This window comes from Bufo gargarizans, chromosome 3 (genome assembly GCF_014858855.1).
Source record: "Bufo gargarizans isolate SCDJY-AF-19 chromosome 3, ASM1485885v1, whole genome shotgun sequence".
NCBI lineage: Eukaryota > Metazoa > Chordata > Amphibia > Anura > Bufonidae > Bufo > Bufo gargarizans.
This window is the reverse complement of record NC_058082.1, coordinates 335263322-335286061: the sequence shown is the minus strand read 5'-3', so window position 1 is coordinate 335286061 and position 22740 is coordinate 335263322. Positions and strand designations below refer to the sequence as shown.

The window sequence follows — 22740 nt, the reverse complement described above, 5'->3', positions numbered from 1 at the left end:
CACCGAGAGGCGGACGGACAAAAACCGCAGCATGCTGTCGTTTTTGTCTGGCCTCCTCTCTGCATGTTTGCAGTACTGCGGGCGGACCTCCGGAGGCACAGTGGGCTAGCGGTAGCTCGGATCCAGCAGGCTGTTCTTCTGCCGGACCCTGCTACTACAAGTGTGAAAGTAGCCTAAGATGATGGACATTGTAAATACATTTCAATTGTAAAAGGGTTAAAGAGGACCTTTCATGCGATTTTATTAAGGGAGATATATACCTGTACTTGCGGGGTACCCCCCGCTGATGCTGCCACCCTGCTTGATTTGCTAATATTGAGCATCGGAACAGGGAGGAGGAGACCCCAGGGTTTTTCAATGGGCGTCTCCTTCTCCCTGGCTGTAGCGCTGTCCACTCACAGCGGAGAGCGTCACAGCCAGGGAGAAAAAAACACCCTGGCTGTGACGCTCTGCGCCCCCCTTCCCCACACACATTTTCACACATGGCTGTGCATAGGGTAGTAACACGGGACCAGACCTTTACCCTTTTCTTTTAGTGTAATGACAGACACGCTGATTGAAATAGTCTGTCATTTTGGAGGTAGCATTAAAGAGGACCTTTCACCTAAAAAAAATTTTTTAACTAAGACCATAGCTTAACTTACATGCCCCCATGAAGTCTTGATCGTTTTTTCTTTTTTCAAACTGTGCCCCCGTTTGTCCGCTATGCCCTCCGGAATAATTCCCGCCGTCTATGCTAATGAGCCAGCCTCAAATGGGCTGGCTTTAAAAGTTCTCCTCGGCGTGCCTTCTATCTTCTCCCTGGCACGGAGCGCATCCAATCAGCGCGCTCCGCTCTTAGCCAGGGAGAAGACTCTCCAGTTCTCGCGAGACTTCAGAGAACTGGAGCGATTTCGTCTATCCGGCTAAGAGCGGAGCGCGCTGATTGGATGCGCTCCGTGCCAGGGAGAAGATGGAAGGCACGCCGAGGAGAACTTTTAAAGCCAGCCCATTTGAGGCTGGCTCATTAGCATAGACGGCGGGAATTATTCCGGAGGGCATAGCGGACAAACGGGGGCACAGTTTGAAAAAAGAAAAAACGATCAAGACTTCATGGGGGCATGTAAGTTAAGCTATGGTCTTAGTTTAATTTTTTTTTTTAGGTGAAAGGTCCTCTTTAAAGCTCACAGAATGCATCCACAGCATAATTGCGTACCTAATCGCGCGGGTTTGCCGCAATACATCGGGACGTATCCGGACACGCCCGTGTGAACCCAGCCTTAGTCACCGTGGTGATGGACCATGTGATTGGAGCATGTGATCTGACGTCACCACAGGTCCTAGCCGTTAGTTCATCATTAAAGAAGTAAAGAAGAGACCGGGAACTACGTGATCAAGAGGAGAAGGTGAGTTAATTTTATTTATTTTTTTAACCCTCAATTGATCACCTACTAAGCATTCTGTATTCAGAATGCTATTATTTTCCCTTATAACCATGTTATAAGGGAAAATAATAAAATCTACACTACAACTAACCCAAACCTGAACTTCTGTGAAGAAGTTCGGGTCTGGGTACCACAGTCGGTTTTTTATCACGCGAGTTGCACCCGCACATTGCACCCGCGCGATAAAAACAACATCGGAACGCAATCGCAGTCAAAACTGACTGCAATTGTTTACCTAATCGCGCGGGTTTGCCGCAATACATCGGGATGTATCCGGACACGCCCGTGTGAACCCAGCCTTAGTGCATCGCACACCCCACCGCTGATCAACTTCGGACGATTGATCAGCAACTTTTTTAATCTTTTTTTATTTATTTTTTTATTATTTTTTTTATGTAAATTTTTTTTCACTTGTTTTGCCCTTTTTTTTTTTTTTTTTTTTTTGTCTTTTAGGTTTAGAGTAAGTTCGCGAACACCCGTGCACACACACACACACACACACCAAATAAAGTTTATCACACACACACTCCGCTATGGCCCGCCGGATGTTCTCTGCCGAGGAGGCATACGCCCAGCTTGCCTCCGAGTCCGAGAGCCCCAGTGAGGATGAGGATGACCCCACTTTCATTTTGTCATCCGCGTACTCCTCATCATCTAGCTCTGGGGCTCGTACTAGTTTTCCGGCCCACCAGTTAAGTCCACTGGAGCCCACTGCACAAAATCAGGCCGGTCATCGATCACTTTGGGGCCAAATTTGTACAGGCAGTACACAATATGTACCTGGAAGGGAGTTCGTGGTTGATGAGTCTCTCATTGCATTCAAGGGGAGACTCCTTTTCCGCCAGTATGTTCCCTCAAAGCGGGCGAGGTATGGCGTGAAGCTGTGCAAACTTTGTGAGAGTACCTCAGGGTACACTTACAAGTTTTGTGTGTATGAGGGGCGAGATTCCCATATTCAACCCACAGAATGTCCCTGCACTCTGGGTGTTAGCGGGAAACTCATGTGGGACCTTATTCACCCACTGCTAGATAAGGGTTACCACCTGTACGTGGATACATTTTATACTAGTATCCTCTTGTTCCAGTCCCTCGCCGCCAGATCCACGTCCGCTCGTGGGACCGTGCGGAAAAATCAACGCGGCCTCCCTACCCACCCCCTCCAGGTACCTATCCCTAGGGGTGCGACCCGTGCCCTTACCAGTGGAAACCTGCTGCTGGTCAGATATAAGGACAAGAGGGATGTCCTTGTACTGTCCACAATTCACGGTAACGGCATCACCCCTGTCCCTGTGCGAGGTACCGCAGCAACGGTCCTTAAGCCCGATTGTATCGTCGACTACAATCGGTATATGGGAGGAGTTGATCTCTCTGATCAAGTCCTCAAGCCATATAATGCCATGCGCAAAACCCGGGCATGGTACAAAAAAGTTGTGGTCTACTTGGTACAGGTTGCCTTGTACAACTCTCTTGTGATGTCCCGAAGTGCTTGCAACACAGGGAAATTCCTCCAGTTCTATGAGGCAGTTCTCAAGGCCCTGATCTTTTCTGACTGGGAAAGAGCAGCCCGGAGTACCTCGGGAACTGGAGGCGCCTGGATTGTGCCTGGCCAACACTTTCCAGGTCCCCCATACTGGAAAGAAGGGACGGACCCAAAAAAGGTGCAGAGTGTGTCACAGGAGGGGGATACGGAACTACACCACTACTCAGTGTGACACGTGCCCCGATCATCCGGGCCTCTGCATTATTGGTTGCTTCAGGGAGTACCACACTTACATGGAGTACTAAATTTATATCCCAATTTAGCCACGGACAACCGGATAAAAAAAAACTATGGACTTGAGACACTAAAACTAAAAAAATATAATTTTTTTAAATATTATTTAGTAAAACTAAAATAAATAAATAAAAAGTTGACATATTAGGTATCGCCGCGTCCGTAAGAATCTGCTCTATAAAAATACCCCATGACCTAACTCCTCAGATGAACACGGTCAAAAAAATTAAATAAAAACGGTGCAAAAACTATATTTCCATTTTAATCCGTTTTTTTTCAGTAACAAAGCAAGGGTTAACAGCCAAACTGATTCTGCAGTTTACAGAATGGCACAAAGAGAGGGGTCTTTGTGCCAGGAAGCCTTTCTGAAAAACTGCAGGAAATGGGGAACCCCCAAATAGATCTCTTTGTGTCAAAACAAAACGCAAAAGTAGATCGGTTCTGCTCCCTAAATCCCAGAGACCATCCTTGGGCTATCAACGCTTTTTCTCCCTGGGCTCTAATTCCCAGGGTCTTGGAAAAAATATTGAGGGATCCCATAACAGTGATACTGGTAGTCCCATACTGGCCCAAGAGAAGCTGGTTCTCCATCCTAAAGGAGCTGGCCATGGAGGATCCATGGGAAATACCATCCCAAGCGAACCTTTTATCACAAGGTCCAATCATACATCAGAACACCAGCCTGTTTAGACTATCGGCATGGATCCTGATTGTGAAATGTTAAAAAGCAAGGGCCTTTCAGGAAAGGTTATCAACACTCTGAAATCTAGCTGTAAAAAAAAGTCACCATGGCTATTTATCTTAAAATATGGAAAAAATACTGCTCCTGGCTAGGGGATGCCTCTCCTAATAAATCTCCCCCTTTCATTCAGAAAATTTTAGATTTTCTCCAAAGGGGCACGGATTTGGGACTTAAACAGAGTACGTTTAAAAGTACAAATATCCGCATTGGGAGCTTTCTATGATTCTGACCTATCCAGCCACCGATGGATTAGGAGGTTCATATGAGCGGCGTCCAGAATAAGACCGTCCCTTACCCCGAGGGCCCCACAATGGGACTTAAATCTAGTATTGAGAGGACTGATGAAGCCCCCATTCACGCCTTTGTCAGACATCTCTATCAAACACCTGTCTTAAAAAACGGCCATTACATCGGCCAAGTGCTTAGGGGAAATCCAGGCCCTCTCCTGCCGAGAACCCTACCTTTTTGGTGTTTCCAGACAAAATAGTACTAAAATTAGATCCGGGTTTCTTCCCCAAGGTGGTGTCAAACTTCCACAGAGATCAGGAAATCATTCTGCCATCCTTCCCTACAGACACTCTTAGCCTAGACGAGACACATTTCCATCTCCTGGACGTAAGAGATGCCATTATCCTATATCTGACAGCCACCAAAGATTTTAGGAAAGGTGATAACCTCCTAGTTCAGTTTGCAGGGCAGAACAAAGGGAAAAAAAGTTTCCAAGGCCTCTATCAGGCGCTGGATTAAATCTACTATCTTGTGCTGTTACTCCATGGAAGGTCTGTCTAGCCCGACCAACATGAGAGCCAATTCCACTAGGGCAATGGCATCCTCTTGGGCAGAGAAGGCTGGCGTTTCCCTAGATACCATCTGCAAAGCTGCTACCTGGTCAAGTATAAATACGTTCATAAAACACTATCGTATTAATGTCTCGGCTTTTTTTTTTGGTCAAAATTCTGCAAGCTGCTATACCCCCTCCCCCGGTTGTTCTCTATGGTAGCCGTCATGGTGGATGATAAGGAAAGCCATAATTAGACTTACCAGTAATTTTGTTTCCTTGAATCCACCATGACGGCTTGGATATTCCCACCCAGAATAAATTTAAAGTTTAGAGTATGATGGAATACTCAAAATTTTGCTTGCTCAAAAAATAAAAATAAAATTATTATTAATAATAATAATAATAATAATAATAATAAATATATATACATTTATTCTGTGTGGGAATATCCAAGCCGTCATGGTGGATTCAAGGAAACAAAATTACCGGTAAGTCTAATTACATTTTTTTGGTAACCTTGCCTCAAAAAAATGTAATATAGAGCAACCAAAAATCATATGTACCCTAAAAATAGTTCCAACAAAACTGCCACCTTATTCTGTAGTTTCCAAAATGGGGTCACTTTTATGAAGTTTCTACTCTAGGGGTGCATCAGGGGGGCTTCAAATGGGACGTGGTGTAAATAAACCACCTTTCCCTCTACGCCGTACTGTGTGCCCGTACAGTAGTTTACGGCCACATATGGGGTGTTTCTGCAAACTACAGATTTGGGGCAATTAATATAGCATTTTGTTTGGCTGTTAACCCTTGCTTTGTTACTGCAAAAATGGATTAAAAAGGAAAATTTGCCAAAAAATAGAAATTTTCAAATTTATCTTCATTTGCCATTAACTCTTGTGCAACACCTAAAGGGTTAACGACGTTTGTAAAATCAGTTTTGAATACCTTGAAGGGTGTAGTTTCTTGAATGGGGTCATTTTTTGATGGTTTCTATTATGTAAGCCTCACAAAGTGTCTTCAGACCTGAACTGGTCCCTAAAAATTGGGTTTTTGAAAATTTCAGAAAAATTTCAAGATCTGCTTCTAAGCCCTGTAATGTCCCCAAAAACTAAAATGTCATTCCCAAAATAATCCACACATGAAGTAGACATATGGGGAATGTAAAGTAATAACAATTTTTGTAGGTATTACTATGTAATACTATGTAATCTCAGAATGGCCTGGATAAGTCAAAGAGTTTTAAAGTTATCGCCACTTAAAGTGACACTGGTCATATTTGCAAAAAAATGGCCTGGTCCTTAATGGGAACCTGTCATGTAGATATTTGATTATAATCTAACTAATTATATACAATCATTAACTGCTAAAAAGTACCTTAGATGTATTCACTTACTGGTGTGACAGATGGTTACCTCATAATATACACACAAAGATGCCGCATGCCGTATGCTAATGAGCGGATTTGAGTCCAGCGTGATGTCATTGAGTCCAGCGTATTTTAAATTCAGAGCTATAGCCACTCCCCTGCCCAACTGCTGCTGATTCCTATGGCAACAAACTGTCATTCAGCAGCAGGTGGGCGGGGAGAGTCAGGAGCTCATGAATATTCATAACTCATCATTATCAGCTGGAGCTTTTTAATACAGGATGTTGGCAGATTGACTGGGTCAATTAAAGAAAGTGACTTGGCATTTATGTTGCCCTTAGTTAGGACACCATAAATCTGGTGACAGGTTCCATTTAAGGTGAAATATGGCTGTGTCCTTAAGGAGTTAAAGCATCAACCCTGTAGTATACTTATGATGGATCCTTAAACTGTTTTCATAAAATGTATCTATTGACTCCTTTACTTGTTAATACTCATTGTATTCACAGTTGTAGCCTGGGTAATACTTTATACATTACAGTATATACACAAAGAAAATTTCTGTACTGATATTACTAGACGCAACATAGTCATCCCAGAGCTGCAGGTTCACTTAGTCTAAGAAGCATTCATTTCTAGTCCTTTCAAGAATGGTGCCCCCAGGAATAATTATGCTGCTTATAAAAGACTGATCATGTAGCAGAAGGTAATCCCAAGGCACTTGAGTTAAACGTAGAGCATGTCCTGTACAACGGGCTTTTTACAGATGCTCACGATGAACAGTTAAGCACAGCTTTAGTTATTCACCATACAATACAAGGTGTGTTTGTTCTTGAATTTTGAGAATTACTTAAGATACTTGAGTTCACCTGATATAGCCCAGTTACTGCATCATGCATCCTGAATGACATGTTAAGATACAGAGTAAGACTGGTGATGGTGATGTAACTTTGAATACAGAGGCTAAAGTATGACTGTCTTAACCACTTCAGCACCGCTAGGTGAAACCCCCTTCATGACCAGAGCACTTTTTACACTTCGGCACTACACTACTTTCACCGTTTATCGCTCGGTCATGCAACTTACCATACAAATGAATTTTTACCTCCTTTTCTTCTCACTAATAGAGCTTTCATTTGGTGGTATTTCATTGCTGCTGGCATTTTTACTTTTTTTGTTATTAATCAAAATGTAACGATTTTTTTGCAGAAAAATGACATTTTTCACTTTCAGCTGTAAAATTTTGCAAAAAAAACGACATCCATATATAAATTTTTCGCCAAATTTATTGTTCTACATGTCATTGATTAAAAAAAAATGTTTGGGCAAAAAAAAAAAATGGTTTGGGTAAAAGTTATAGCATTTACAAACTATGGTACAAAAATGTGAATTTCCGCTTTTTGAAACAGCTCTGACTTTCTGAGCACCTGTCATGATTCCTGAGGTTCTACAATGCCCAAACAGTAGAAAACCCCCACAAATGACCCCATTTCGGAAAGTAGACACCCTAAGGTATTCGCTGATGGGCATAGTGAGTTCATAGAACTTTTTATTTTTTGTCACAAGTTAGCGGAAAATGATGATGATTTTATTTTTTTTATTTTTTCTTACAAAGTCTCATTCCACTAACTTGCGACAAAAAATAAAAAATTCTAGGAACTCGCCATGCCCCTCACGGAATCTCTTGGGGTGTCTTCTTTCCAAAATGGGGTCACTTGTGGCGTAGTTATACTGCCCTGGCAATTTAGGGGCCCAAATGTGTGAGAAGAACTTTGCAATCAAAATGTGTAAAAAATGACCGGTGAAATCCAAAAGGTGCACTTTGGAATATGTGCCCCTTTGCCCACCTTGGCAGCAAAAAAGTGTGACACATCTGGTATCGCCGTACTCAGGAGAAGTTGGGGAATGTGTTTTGGGGTGTCATTTTACATATACCCATGCTGGGTGAGAAAAATATCTTGGTCAAATGCCAACTTTGTATAAAAAAAATGGGAAAAGTTGTCTTTTGCCAAGATATTTCTCTCATCCAGCATGGGTATATGTAAAATGACACCCCAAAACACATTCCCCAACTTCTCCTGAGTACGGCGATACCAGATGTGTCACACTTTTTTGCTGCCAAGGTGGGCAAAGGGGCACATATTCCAAAGTGCACCTTTCAGATTTTGCAGGCCATTTTTTACACATTTTGATTGCAAGGTACTTCTCACACATTTGGGCCCCTAAATTGCCAGGGCAGTATAACTACGCCACAAGTGACCCCATTTTGGAAAGAAGACACCCCAAGGTATTCCGTGAGGGGCATGGCGAGTTCCTAGAATTTTTTATTTTTTGTCACAAGTTAGCGGAAAATGATGATTTATTTTTTTTTTCTCTTTTTTCCTTACAAAGTCTCATATTCCACTAACTTGCGACAAAAAATAAAAAATTCTAGGAACTCGCCATGCCCCTCACGGAATACCTTGGGGTGTCTTCTTTCCAAAATGGGGTCACTTGTGGCGTAGTTATACTGCCCTGGCAATTTAGGGGCCCATATGTGTGAGAAGTACTTTGCAATCAAAATCTGTAAAAAAATGACCGGTGAAATCCGAAAGGTGCACTTTGGAATATGTGCCCCTTTGCCCACCTTGGCATCAAAAAAGTGTTTTTTGTTTTTTTACCTTTATAGAACAAACCTCTCCTTCCCCATGGGTCAATGTGCAAAGCGCAAATCGCCCAAAGATGTGGCGAAGTGCGTTATGCACTTTGTCCCATGTGAAAGGAGACGTTTGCAGCAGCAGTGAGTGAATGGGCCCTAATAGCCCTGTGTGCCTGTCCTGGTGAGATGATCCCTATGCTAATAGTGTACCTGTGAGTGGTACTTCCGGAAACACTCTCCAAAGCATAGGGCAGGGTGGTCCGGACAGTCAGGACAGAAATAGCGGGTGTCACGCCTTATTCCACTCCTGCTACAGACACGACATCTTTTTCGGGGTGACTGTTGGGTTGAGGTACCAGGAACGACATTGGGGAAATGTCGCTCGTGTAGACGGCTAACTACACTGGTGGTTGGGGCCACGGAACCTCCTGGATACAGGAGGTTCTCGATGATCTCTTCCTGAAATTTGAGGAAGGATCCAGTTCTCCCAGCCTTACTGTAGAGAACAAAACTATTGTACAGAGCCAATTGAATTAAATATACAGACACCTTCTTATACCAGCGTCTGGTGCGTCGGGAAACTAAATACGGAGACAACATCTGGTCATTGAAGTCGACCCCTCCCATGTGGAGGTTATAGTCGTGGACTGAGAGGGGCTTTTCAATGACACGGGTTGCTCGCTCAATTTGTATTGTCGTGTCTGCGTGAATGGAGGAGAGCATGTAAACGTCACGCTTGTCTCTCCATTTCACCGCGAGCAGTTCTTCGTTACACAGTGCGGCCCTCTGCCCCCTTGCAAGACGGGTGGTAACGAGCCGTTGGGGGAAGCCCGCGCGACTAGTTCGCGCGGTACCACAGGCGCCAATCCGTTCTAGAAACAAATGCCTAAAGAGGGCCACACTTGTGTAAAAATTGTCCACATAAAGATGGTACCCCTTGCCGAATAAGGGTGACACCAAGTCCCAAACTGTCTTCCCACTGCTCCCCAGGTAGTCAGGGCAACCGACCGGCTCCAGGGTCTGATCTTTTCCCTCATAGACCCGAAATTTGTGGGTATAGCCTGTGGCCCTTTCACAGAGCTTATACAATTTGACCCCATACCGGGCGCGCTTGCTTGGGATGTATTGTTGGAAGCCAAGGCGCCCGGTAAAATGTATCAGGGACTCGTCTATGCAGATGTTTTGCTCTGGGGTATAAATATCTGCAAATTTCTGGTTGAAATGGTCTATGAGGGGCCGAATTTTGTGGAGCCGGTCAAAAGCAGGGTGGCCCCTGGGACGGGAGGCGGTGTTGTCACTAAAGTGCAGGAACCGCAGGATGGCCTCAAAACGTGCCCTGGACATGGCAGCAGAGAACATGGGCATGTGATGAATCGGGTTCGTGGACCAATATGACCGCAATTCATGCTTTTTTGTCAGGCCCATGTTGAGGAGGAGGCCCAGAAAAGTTTTAAGTTCGGAAACTTGGACTGGTTTCCACCGGAAAGGCTGGGCATAAAAGCTTCCCGGGTTAGCGGTGATAAATTGTGTGGCATACCTGTTTGTTTCGGCCACAACTATGTCTAAAAGCTCCGCAGTCAAGAACAGCTCAAAAAATCCCAGGGCCGAACCGATCTGAGCCGTCTCAACCCGAACTCCAGACTGGGCAGTGAAAGGGAAAACTACAGGTGCGGCTGAAGTTGGGGACTGCCAATCAGGGTTTGCCAGCACCTCTGGGATTCTAGGGGCTCTACGGGCACGTCTTTGCGGTGGCTGCGACGGGGTCACTACTGCACGTGCCACCGTACCAGCTTCAACTGCCCTTCTGGTGCTCGCTACTTCACCAGGTTGTACGGCAGTGCTGGTACTAGGTCCAGGGAGGGCTGGGCTGCTGGTGTATGCCTCACCACGTAATCCGACAGCACCAGCCCCACTCTGCTGCTCTTGAAGCGGATCCTGCGGTCTAGCGACACGGGGCCGGGTACGCCTGGTGGTATCAGGGACCTCAGCCTCCTCGTCCGAACTTTGGGTCAGAGAGCCACTGCTTTCTACAGGTTCGTATTCTGACCCGCTGGATTCATCAGATGAGGGTTCCCACTCCTCATCCGACTGGGTCAGAAGCCTGTAGGCCTCTTCAGAGGAATACCCCCTGTTAGACATGTGGGCAACTAAATTTAGGGGTATTCCCTGAGACTACCCAAGAAAAAAAAAGCAAGCCTGTCTTACAAAGGGGAGGCTAGCGAAGTACCGGAGGCCGCTGCGGTTGATTTTTTTTATCGCCGCAGTGCGTGTAAAGTGAATGTGCAGTGATCAAAAAAAAATTTTTTTTTGTCACTGCGGTGGGGCGGGTGTGGGCGAACGCACGTGTGGGCAACCGATCAGGCCTGATCGGGCAAACACTGCGTTTTGGGTGGAGGGCGAACTAAAGTGACACGAATACAATTATAGATCTGACCGTGATCAGTTTTGATCACTTCCAGATACTATAAAAGTACAAATGCTGATTAGCGATACGCTAATCAGCGAATAACGGACTGCGGTGCGGTGGGCTGGGCGCTAACTGATCGCTAACTACCTAACCAAGGGACCTAAACTATACCTAAAACCTAACGGTCAATAACAGTGAAAAAAAAAAGTGACAGTTTGCACTGATCACTTTTTTCTTTTCACTTGTGATTGACAGGGGTGATCAAAGGGTTAATTGGGGTTCAGGGGGGTGATCAGGGGCTATAGTGTAGTGTTTGGTGTACTCACTGTGAAGCCTGCTCCTCTGCTGGATCCAACCGACGAAAAGAACCAGCAGAGGAGCAGGCAGCCATATAACAGATCATATTTACAAATATGATCTGCTATCTGGCACTTTGATTGGATTTTTTAAAAATCAGCAACCTGCCAGCCACGATCATTGGCTGGCAGGTTGCTGACGAAATACTTCTGTGCGAAATGCCGGCGCGAACTGCGCATGCGCGCGCGCATAGTCGCGTCATCTCGCGTCTCGCGAGATGACGCGTATATGCGTGACTGTGCGCAGCGCTGCCACCTCCGGAACGCACATGTGCGTTAGGCGGTCCGGAGGTGGTTAAAGGGGTTGTCCCACTAAAAATATTCTACAGTTTTTCAAACTAGCATCTGGATCTGAATACTTTTGTAATTGCATGTAATAAAAAATTTAGCATAGCCACTGAGTTATTCAATATAATGTATCTGTATAGCGCCACCTGCTGTATGTGTTTTTTTTTTTTTCTTAATTCTTTGCCAGCTCACTGAGAAGGCCGCACATGCTCAGTTTCATCCTGCAACTGGCTCCTGAGCTGTGATAGGGTGAGCTGAGACACGCCCCCTTAGCTACAGCAGAAAGGACACTCTCCTTGAGCTGTGATAGGGTGAGCGGAGACACGCCCCCTGAGCTACAGCAGAAAGGACACTCTCCTTGAGCTGTCAGCCTGATATAAATCTAGAGCAATGATTAGGGAGATCTCTGGATCCATGTGAGGTACAGGGCTGGTTCTAGCTTTGTTAGAAAGAGGCTGTCATGTACTATATGATGGCTGATTTTCATGTTTTACATTCGTCATGGGATAACCCCCTTAAGGCAGCCTGAAGCTAGTTTTAGCTCAGTATTTTAGTTTACACTCAGTGGTTTTTGTTTTTAACCATGTTTGTATCTGTTTAGTTATCAGCATGTTGCCCATGTTGAAGATACAAATAGGGATACAATACACTTGTAAAATGGGGACCCACACTGCGGATATGTATTTTTCTCCACTGAGAAACATAGGACCATCATGTATCATCCGATGAAGCATGCTGCATAGTTAATTGTACTGATTACTGAATGTGTCTATAGCCAATAAAACATGTACATCCGTATATATGTAGGATCTGCTCCGTACGGACAAAAGATCTGGATAAATAGGCAGGTGTGAATGAGGCCCTAACCAGATTTACTAGTTGCTTAGGTGAACAATATATCTGGATAGATAGATGAAGAGATAATGCATGACTTAATCTGTCTTTTTTGGGTCAACATGTTTATCATTTTGTGAAGCCGTGTTATGTAGAACATGCCTAATAAATAAAAGATGGTAAGAAGATGGCACTCTGCAGCGTGCGCTAACATGAATAATTTACTCCTTGACTATTTTATGAGATGTATAATTATATGTATTTTTTTCATCAGGATCTGTTTGATCCACAGTAAATTTTGATGATTTCTGCCTTTGGTGACAGGTGATTGTCGATGAGAAGAATTTGGATTTTCTCCTCGGGTTTTCTATTTCTGCCTTGAAACAATGTAGCTCTTGGACACATGTGGAGATTCTGCATGCATTGGCAGCATTAGTGTACACCAACGGGCACAAATGCCAGAAGGTAAGCATTGTAGATTGTATATAACTTATTGGGCTCATTGGCTTCATTAATGACATAGCATTATTTCATAGCAAAAAAAAAAAAGATAAATATATGTAAATCCCGTGTTGATTTATAATATATGATGGTTTGCATATTTGTAGCCAATGTTCGATTTGTAATTCTTCTTAAAGGGAACCTGTCACCTCTACTATGCTACCCTGAGCGTTTCTAAATGTTCATTGTGTTACCCTAAACACATAAATTACATTTTTAATTTCATTTGCAGATGAATTCAATAAGTATTATGCATTTTCCCCTCCCCCACGACAGCTCCTTAGAGGGATGGCTCCACCTCCCAGGACAGGAAACCTGCAGCATAAAAAAGGTGGAGCCACTGTCCTGGAGCTGGAGTCCAATAAGTGATAACGGAGGCAGCATGTTCGGTGAAAGAAATCCCTTTATTGGGAACTGCTTACATGCAAATCGTGTTAAGAGAATTGCTATGTTTCGGCTAATACATAGCCTTTATCAAGCACCAAGTGTTATCCAAAAGATCCTGTTTAAAAAGTATAAGCCACACCTACACGTACGGATGTGGCCAATTCCATAATTGCACACTATAGTAATTATTCACAGTGTCTCCAAATGTATACATATAAATCCGCTTTTCCTATATATCAGTGTTCTCCCATATGGAGCATAAAACCTAGTAGAACACATACCTCTATGGTGCACGCTTCCAGCACGTCCCAGTGCGCATGTCCGGGGAGGAGGGGCCGTTCACTCACGTGTCAGTCACTCGTCACATGATCGCAGACTAACACGCCCAAGCGATCATCAGTGACGTCGAGCCTCCTCCCACTCCTCACCCAGGCAGCGCGCCGTTGCTAGGGACGCGCAGAGAGCCGTCTGCCCTCATTACTACCCTTGAAAAAGGCATCCTATTCATAAGCGTCAGCGATCGTATATGCACTCTGTTACAGAGGGGCCACTTCCGCAGTCAGGTGGATCATTAGGCAGTGTTCAATGTATCAAACACCATGAACATAAGTGAATATAAAATGAGTGTAGAAAACAGTTATCAATTAAAAATCCCTATACAGGGTACAAATTCATCTTGGCGTCACTTGGATCACCTATAAGTTCCCCACATAAGACTCCATATTCATCCTAAAAGACTGGCGTGCCTTCAATTCAAGATCCACTTCAGTTCCTTTCTACGTAGGATACGATTCCTGTCACCCTCACGTCTCATTGTTCCAACAGAAACAATAATCCGGAACCGAAGCTGGTTAACCGAATGTCCACACTCCAAGAAATGTTTAGCCACAGGCTTATCCACTTGGGCCCTTCTAATATTGCTCTTATGGGAATTGATCCGTTCACGGGCCTCCATCATGGTCTCACCTATGTAGATGAGACCACACGGGCACTTGATCATATACACCACATCACGGGGTCTACATGTGAAAAATTCTTTGATTTTGTAAATTTTACCACTATAGGGATGGGCAAAGGTATGTCCTTTCACCATATTGCCACAGTTGCAGCAGCCAAGGCAGGGATAACATCCTAACTTCCTTGGCGCCAGATACTTTTTGTCCATGACCTCGGGCATCCCCAACTTCTGTCTTCACCAACTTATCCCGTAAGTTGGCACCTCTTTTGTACTCCATCATGGGGAAACTTTCAAAATCAACAATTGTAGGTAACCCTTTCTGCAGAATATGCCACTCCTTATATATGATGCATGCTCTCTCTCCACTAAGGGCACCATAAGTGGGTACAAAGGGGATCCGTTTCTGATCCCTGTCTCTCTTCCTCCCTTGGAGCATGGACTCGTGGTCGACGGCCCCCACCTTTCGTGTCATCTTCTCCACTAATTCGCACGGATAACCCCTATCAAGGAGGGAGGCCTGCAGTTTGTTTTCCAGGTGTCCATGACTAGGAAGCCCCCTGGTAGCTACTAGAGGGTGTAAGAAGGAACAAGGAGCCGTCATTGAAGATACGTGTCACCGAGGTTCCTGGCCTCGGTGAGGTAAGAACCAAATTTTTTTCCCTGAAGTGTCAGTTCTGTAGTGCAGTCTGACACTTCAGCTGTCAGAATGGCTGTAAAGCCAATCCGGGTCGGTTCTTATTGGGAGCTGCCAAAGAGCAGGGTGGGTGGCTGTTCCCCACAGTTCCAGGCCGGGTTTTGGCTGGAATATAATATCCCAGCCAGCATGTTCAGGTGGTGTGGATTATCCTCAATCTGCTAGTGGAGTGCTGGCAGTCTGGCTGTTGGAGCTTGAGGGTTTGGGCCTTGACTAAGCCTGCTACATTGTTTGTGGACAAAAGCACATGGACTACTGCTTCCTTCAAGGACTTATGTGCTGCAGCCTGGTGTGAACTAACACCAGACTTCGGCATTCAGCGCGGCTTTTAAAATTCCGGCAACATGTTGTTCGGCGTCCAGATGGATCTCAGATAGAGAGGCTCTGGGGATTTGGCTGGCGTATCTGTTTGCTCCAAGTGGCATCCGGTGCATGGTGGGTCTGCAAAGATGGAGGCAAGCTCTAAGGTGAGAGGTATGCTATGGTGGCAAATGATAATTGGTGTTATATAGGATTGTATGCAGGTGTAACTGTAGCTATGGAAGAAGAAAAGAGGTCTGAAAATACGGATATTGAAATTCAGCCACCGGTATTGTGAGATCTTATGGATTGTTCCTTAAAGGGTTAATGTTTTTTCTCTATAGATGGTGCCTAAGAAGGTGGTGGCCAAGAGAAAAAATAGTATGCTATATGTAAATGTCCGCTGTCATCTTCATATTCAAAGAAGCTTTGTCAACAATGTATCGAGAAGACGGTGGCAGACTAGACACCAAGTTTCTTGAAAGACTTTAAGTCTCTTATCAGATCAGAAGTAAAAGTCTCCTTAAAAGCCTGTAAAAAAACATAAGAAATCAATAGAGCAGGTGGAGTCAGAGATTGACTCATCAGAAGACAGCGAGACTCCTTTTGGAGACGAGGATTCAGACGATTCCTCCTCCTCAGGGGAAGAAAGAGGAGAAAAAAATGTTGTTCCCGGCGGAGGATATGGATAAATTGCTTAAAGTAATTAGATCCACACTAGAGTTAGAAGATATCAAGGAAGATAAGTCGGTGGCAGACTCAGTCTTTGGAAGTCTTAGGGAGAAAAAAAAACGAAGATGTTTTCCATTGCATAAAAGTATTGCGGCGGCAATCGAAAAAAAAGTGGAAAAAACCCGATAAAAAGCCCTTTATATCTAAGACCTTTAAGAGAAAATATCCATTTGAGGAAGAAATTTCAACTTCTTGGGATAAAGCCTCAAAACTGGATGTGGCGATATTTAAAATATCCAAAAAGTCGTCATTGTCCTTTGAGGATATGGGTTTCCTAAAAGATCCTTTGGACAAGAGGATTGACTCGTCCCTTAAAAGTACATGGGCGGCTTCGGCTGCTTCTTTCAGACCTAGCATAGCCACCACTATAACGCCTAGATGTACAGACGTGGACAAAATTGTTGGTACCCTTTGGTCAATGAAAGAAAAAGTCACAATGGTCACAGAAATAACTTTAATCTGACAAAAGTAATAATAAATTAAAATTCTATAAATGTTAACCAATGAAAGTCAGACATTGTTTTTCAACCATGCTTCAACAGAATTATGTAAAAAAATAAACTCATGAAACAGGCATGGACAAAAATGATGGTACCCCTAACTTAATATTTTGTTGCGCAACCTTTTGAGGCAATCACTGCAATCAAACGCTTCCTGTAACTGTCAATGAGACATCTGCACCTCTCAGCAGGTATTTTGGCCCACTCCTCATGAGCAAACTGCTCCAGTTGTGTCCGGTTTGAAGGGTGCCTTTTCCAGACTGCATGTTTCAGCTCCTTCCAAAGATGCTCAATAGGATTGAGGTCAGGGCTCATAGAAGGCCACTTTAGAATAGTCCAATTTTTTCCTCTTAGCCATTCTTGGGTGTTTTTAGCGGTGTGTTTTGGGTCATTGTCCTGTTGCAAGACCCATGACCTGCGACTGAGACCAAGCTTTCTGACACTGGCTAGTACATTTCTCTCTAGAATTCCTTGATAGTCTTGAGATTTCATTGTACCCTGCACAGATTCAAGACACCCTGTGCCAGACGCAGCAAAGCAGCCCCAGAACATAACAGAGCCTCCTCCATGTTTCACAGTAGGGACAGTGTTCTTTTCTTGATATGCTTCATTTTTTCGTCTGTGAACATACAGCTGATGTGCCTTGGCAAAAACTTCGATTTTTGTCTCATCTGTCCACAGGACATTCTCCCAGAAGCTTTGTGGCTTGTCAACATGTAGTTTGGCATATTCCAGTCTTGCTTTTTTATGATTCGTTTTCAACAATGGTGTCCTCCTTGGTCGTCTCCCATGTAGTCCACTTTGGCTCAAACAACGACGGATGGTGCGATCTGACACTGATGTTCCTTGAGCATGAAGTTCACCTTGAATCTCTTTAGAAGTCTTTCTAGGCTCTTTTGTTACCATTCGGATTATCCGTCTCTTAGATTTGTCATCAATTTTCCTCCTGCGGCCACGTCCAGGGAGGTTGGCTACAGTCCCATGGATCTTAAACTTATGAATAATATGTGCAACTGTACTCACAGGAACATCTAGTTGCTTGGAGATGGTCTTATAGCCTTTACCTTTAACATGCTTGTCTATAATTTTCTTTCTGATCTCTTGAGACAGCTCTTTCCTTTGCTTCCTCTGGTCCATGTCGAGTGTGGTACACACCATATCACCAAACAACACAGTGATTACCTGGAGCCATATATATAGGCCCAATGGCTGATTACAAGGTTGTAGACACCTGTGATGCTAATTAGTGGACACACCTTGAATTAACATGTCCCTTTGGTCACATTATGTTCTGTGTTTTCTAGGGGTACCATCATTTTTGTCCATGCCTGTTTCATGAGTTTATTTTTTTACATAATTCTGTTGAAGAATGGTTGAAAAACAATGTCTGACTTTCATTGGTTAACATTTATAGAATTTTAATTTATTATTACTTTTGTCAGATTAAAGTTATTTCTGTGACCATTGTGACTTTTTCTTTCATTGACCAAAGGGTACCAACAATTTTGTCCACGTCTGTATGTCAGTTTGGTTAATTAGGCTAGAAAGTCAAATCAGGGACAAATGTCCAAGGGAGTAATTGTTGGCCTCCATTCCTACCTTCCAAAAAGCTGTAAATTTCATTTCGGATGATTCTATGGACTCTGTGAGATTGGAGGCCAGAGCGGCCTCCCTCTCTAATTCTGCACGCCGTGCGCTATGGCTGAAGAATTGGAGGGGTGGAGACATGCCCTCCAAATTGAGATTATGTTGGTATTCCTTGTGAAGGTCAGTTTTTGTTTGGGCCAGAACTGGACGCTCTGCTTGAGAAAATCAGCGGATAGGAAGAAAAAGTTCCCACAGAAGTCTTTTGCTCAATTTTTAAGAGCTATAAACGGCCCTTTCGGACATCGTCCAGATTTCAGGGAACAAGACGGCTGGAGAAAGAGAACAGGGAACGAGAACTAGGCCTTCGGGGAATAAATGCTTCTTGTTCGGATCAGCCTCCACTTGTTCGCATAAGCAATCCAAACAATGACTCCATGTTCCCAGTAGGAGGAAGATTGAAATTCTTCCTACCTGCTTCGGAAAAAATTGCAGGAACATGGCTGATAGATCTCTTACGACACTGATTAAAGCTAGAATTCAAAAGCAATCCGCCAGAAAGTTTTATGATTAGAAAATCCTCACAGGCATTGATGAAAGAAATAAACAAGTGTGTTGGTTCCAGTTCCGGTGCTAGAGAGGTCAAGGGGTTTCTATTCAACACTGTTCCTAGTAAAGAAACCGGATGGTTCATTTCGGGCAATCATAAATTTAAAACATCTGAACAAATTTTTGAAGGTCAGGAAATTCAAAATGGAGACAATCAGATCAGCGATTCATCTTTTGTTTCCGGGCTGTCATATGGCGGTTCTGGATTTGAAAGATGCTTATCACCATACTCCCATCCACCCAGACCATAAAAAATTTCTTAGGATAGCGATAAGGACAGAGCTCCAGATCCTTCACTTTCAGTTTCAAGCATTACCGTTCAGCCTCTCTATGGCACCGCAAATTTTTACCAAGATGGTGGTGGAGATGGCCTCTTTCATTCGAAAGGAGAACATCATGTTCCTACCTTATGTGGACTATTTCATGGTGGTAGCTCAATCACAAGATGCCTGCATAAGAGGGGAAGAGCAGGTGGTGAGGATTCTGAAAAGTCTGGGGTGGATGTTGAACATGCAGAAATCCAGAATGCAGCCGTCTACAAATCAGGTGTTCTTAGGCCTACTTCTGGACGCCGTACAAGAAAGGACCAGAGGAGAAGATGGTCCGTGTTCAGCAGAGTCCAAACGGGAGAACCCTTAACCATAAGAAAAGCCATGTCACTACTAGGAGTCCTAAGGTCTTGCATTCCGGCAGTACAGTGGGCCCAGTGGCATTCTCGCCAGCTACAAAGAGATATTTTGACCACAATGAGGCAGAGAGGAATATCCTTGGAGTCAATCTTGACCGTGTCAAGACAAGCCTTGATATCCCTAGATTGGTGGATAGATTTGAGAAATCTAATCCAGGGGGTGCCTTGGTCCTATCTGGACCCAGTTGTAGTGACAACGGACACCAGTCCCTGGGGTTGGGGGGGGCTCACATCAGTTGTTTCAGGGAGAGTGGTCCCAGGGTCAGAGGTTTTTCTCTTCCAACCGAAAAGAGTTACGAGCTCTTCTTCTGGCACTAAGGCCCCTTTCACATGGGCGAGATTTCCACTCGGGTGCAATGCGTGAGGTGAACGCATTGCACCCGCACTGAATCAGGACCCATTCATTTCTATAGGGCTGTGCACATGAGCAGTGATTTTCACGCATCACTTGTGCGTTGTGTGAAAATCGCAGCATGCTCCTCTTTGTGCGTTTTTCACGTAACACAGGCCCCATAGAAATAAATGGGGTTGCGTGAAAATCGCAAGCGTCCACAAGCAAGTGCGGATGCGGTGCGATTTTCACACACGGTTGCTAGGTGACGATGGGGACCTGATCATCATTATTTTCCCTTTATAACATGGTTATAAGGGAAAATAATAGCATTCTGAATACAGAATGCATAGTACAATAGGGCTGGAGGGGTTAAAAAACAATAATAATTGTACTCACCTTAATCCACTTGTTCATGCAGCCGGCATCCCTTCTGTCTTCTTTTGTGAAGAATAGGACCTTTGATGACGTCACTACGTTTATCACATGGTCAGTAACATGATCCATCACCATAGTGATGGATCATTTGACGCACCATGTGATGAGCGTAGTGACGTCATCAAAGGTCCTATTCCTCACAGAACAAGTCAGAAGAGATGCTGGCTGCGCGAACAAGTGGATTAAGGTGAGTTCAATAATTTTATTTATTTTTTTAACCCCTCCAGCCCTATTTTACTATGCATTCTGTATTCAGAATGCTATTATTTTCCCTTATAACCATGTTATAAGGGGAAATAATACAATCTACACTACAACTAACCTGAACTTCTGTGAAGAAGTTCGGGTCTGGGTACCACAGTCAGTTTTTTATCACGCGCGTGCAAAACACATTGCACCCGCGCGATAAAAGCTGAACATCGGAACGCAATCGCAGTCAAAACTTACTGCAATTGCGTTCCTACTCGCGCGGGTTTGCCGCAATGCACCGGGACGCATCTGGACCTAATCCGGACACACTCGTCTGGCCTAAGGGCGGTTTTGCCGGAAATCCAGAATGAGCATATCAGGAGAAACAGAATGGATATTCAGGGAGATAGAAGGGAAGGTAGTTCATCTTTCTGCCTTCCACATAATAGGAGTAGAAAATATCCAAGCAGATTTTTTGAGCCGATACAGTTTGCGGCAGGGAGAGTGGATGCTAAATCCGTCTGTTTTTGCGCAGATAGTAGATCTGTGGGGTCGTCCATCTGTAGACATGTTTGCTACAAGGGAGAACAGGAAGGTCAAGAGCTTTTTTTTCCCCTCAGTCCAAAAGAGTGCCCATCTGGAGTGGATGCCTTTCTCCAGAGGTGGGATTTTCCTCTGGGATATGAATTCCCTCCCCTTCAGCTAATACCGATGGTTCTGAAAAAGATCAGGTACGAAAGGGCAAGAGTAATCCTGATAGCACCTTTTTGGCCGAGAAGGGCATGATTTTCGCTACTGAGAGCTATGTCGATCTCGGACCCCTGGATTCTGCCAGAAATCTCGGACCTACTATCACAGGGTCCTGTGTTCCACCCAAATGTGACGTCTCTACATCTTTCGGCGTGGAATTTGAGAGGTAATTTCTAGCCAGTCAGGGGTTCTCAAAGGAATTAGTCTCTACTCTAACGAAGAGCAGGAAGGAAGTAACTAATGTCATTTATGCTAGAGTGTGGCGAAACTTTTTGTCCTTCCTAGGTAAGGAGAGAGTTTCTTGGCCCTTGGAATTCTCGGTGTCACAGGTGCTTGAATTCCTCCAAAAAGGTTTTATCCTTGGGATTGGCAAAAAGCACTCTGAGGGTTCAAGTTTCTGCACTTTCGGTATTAGGTAGGAGAAATTTAGCAATGGATCCGTTGGTAGTGAGATTTTTTTAAGGCAGTTGACAGGATGGTACCAGTGAAAGGCCCCAGGTTCCCGCCATGGGATCTGAATTTAGTCCTTAATGCCTTAACTAAATATCCCTTCGAGCCTTTAGAGTTAGAGTCCTGTTAAGTAAAACAACTTATTCTAAAGCTAGTATTACTGGTAGCCTTAACTTCGGCCAGGAGGATTAGTGAGATCCAGGCTATCTCCATCAACCCCCCCTTTCATGTCAATCAGGGAAGACAGAGTAGTGTTAAGACCAGACCCAGGTTTTTCTAGGTTCCATCTAGAGCAAATATATCGCAGGAGATAGTTCTCCCAACTTTTTTTTTCAGATCACAAGGATGACAAAGAAAAATAATTGCATTCTCTCGATGTCAGAAGGTGTATCATACAATGCCTAGAGGTCACTAAAGTCTGGAGAAAGTTATCAGCCCTGGTTCATTCTTTTTGGTGGGGCTAAGAAGGGTAAAACTGCTTTGATGGCTTTGATTGCTAGATGGATCAGAGAAGTCATCTCTATGGCATAGTCTGTTTCGGAGTTCCTCCACCTATCTCTTTGAGAGCGCTTTCCACTAGAGCGGTGTCAACTTCTTGGGCGGAGAGAGGGCCAGTGTATCTATTGAACAAATTTGCCGGGCTGCTACCTGGTCTTCTCCCTCTACTTTTTATAAGATCTACAGGCTTCAACTTGATTCCATCTCTGACTTATTATTTGGTACTAAGGTTTTGGCAGCTGTTTCCCACCCTTGATTTATCTCTATAATCTCTCTCTAAGGTGCTGTCATCGGGAGGGGAAAAACGGATGATTAGACTTAGGCTCCTTTCACACTAGCGTTCGTCGGTCCGCTCGTGAGCTCCGTTTGAAGGAGCTCACGAGCCGACCCGAACGCCTCCGTCCAGCCCTGATGCAGTCTGAATGGAGCGGATCCGCTCAGACTGCATCAGTCTGGCGGCGTTCAGCCTCCGCTCCGCTCGCCTCCGCACGGCCAGGCGGACAGCTGAACGCTGCAAGCGG

General features: G+C 44.4%; 1 protein-coding gene across 1 annotated transcript in view; it reads left to right on the top strand.

The window, feature by feature from the left end:
* HEATR6 (HEAT repeat containing 6) overlaps window positions 1-22740 on the top strand; it is an 81132-nt gene that overhangs the window by 3843 nt on the left and 54549 nt on the right. Inside the window, exon 3 of the mRNA XM_044285356.1 lies at window positions 12935-13075. Coding sequence (XP_044141291.1) covers window positions 12935-13075 — 141 coding nt within the window. The remainder of the gene's footprint in view (window positions 1-12934; window positions 13076-22740) is intronic.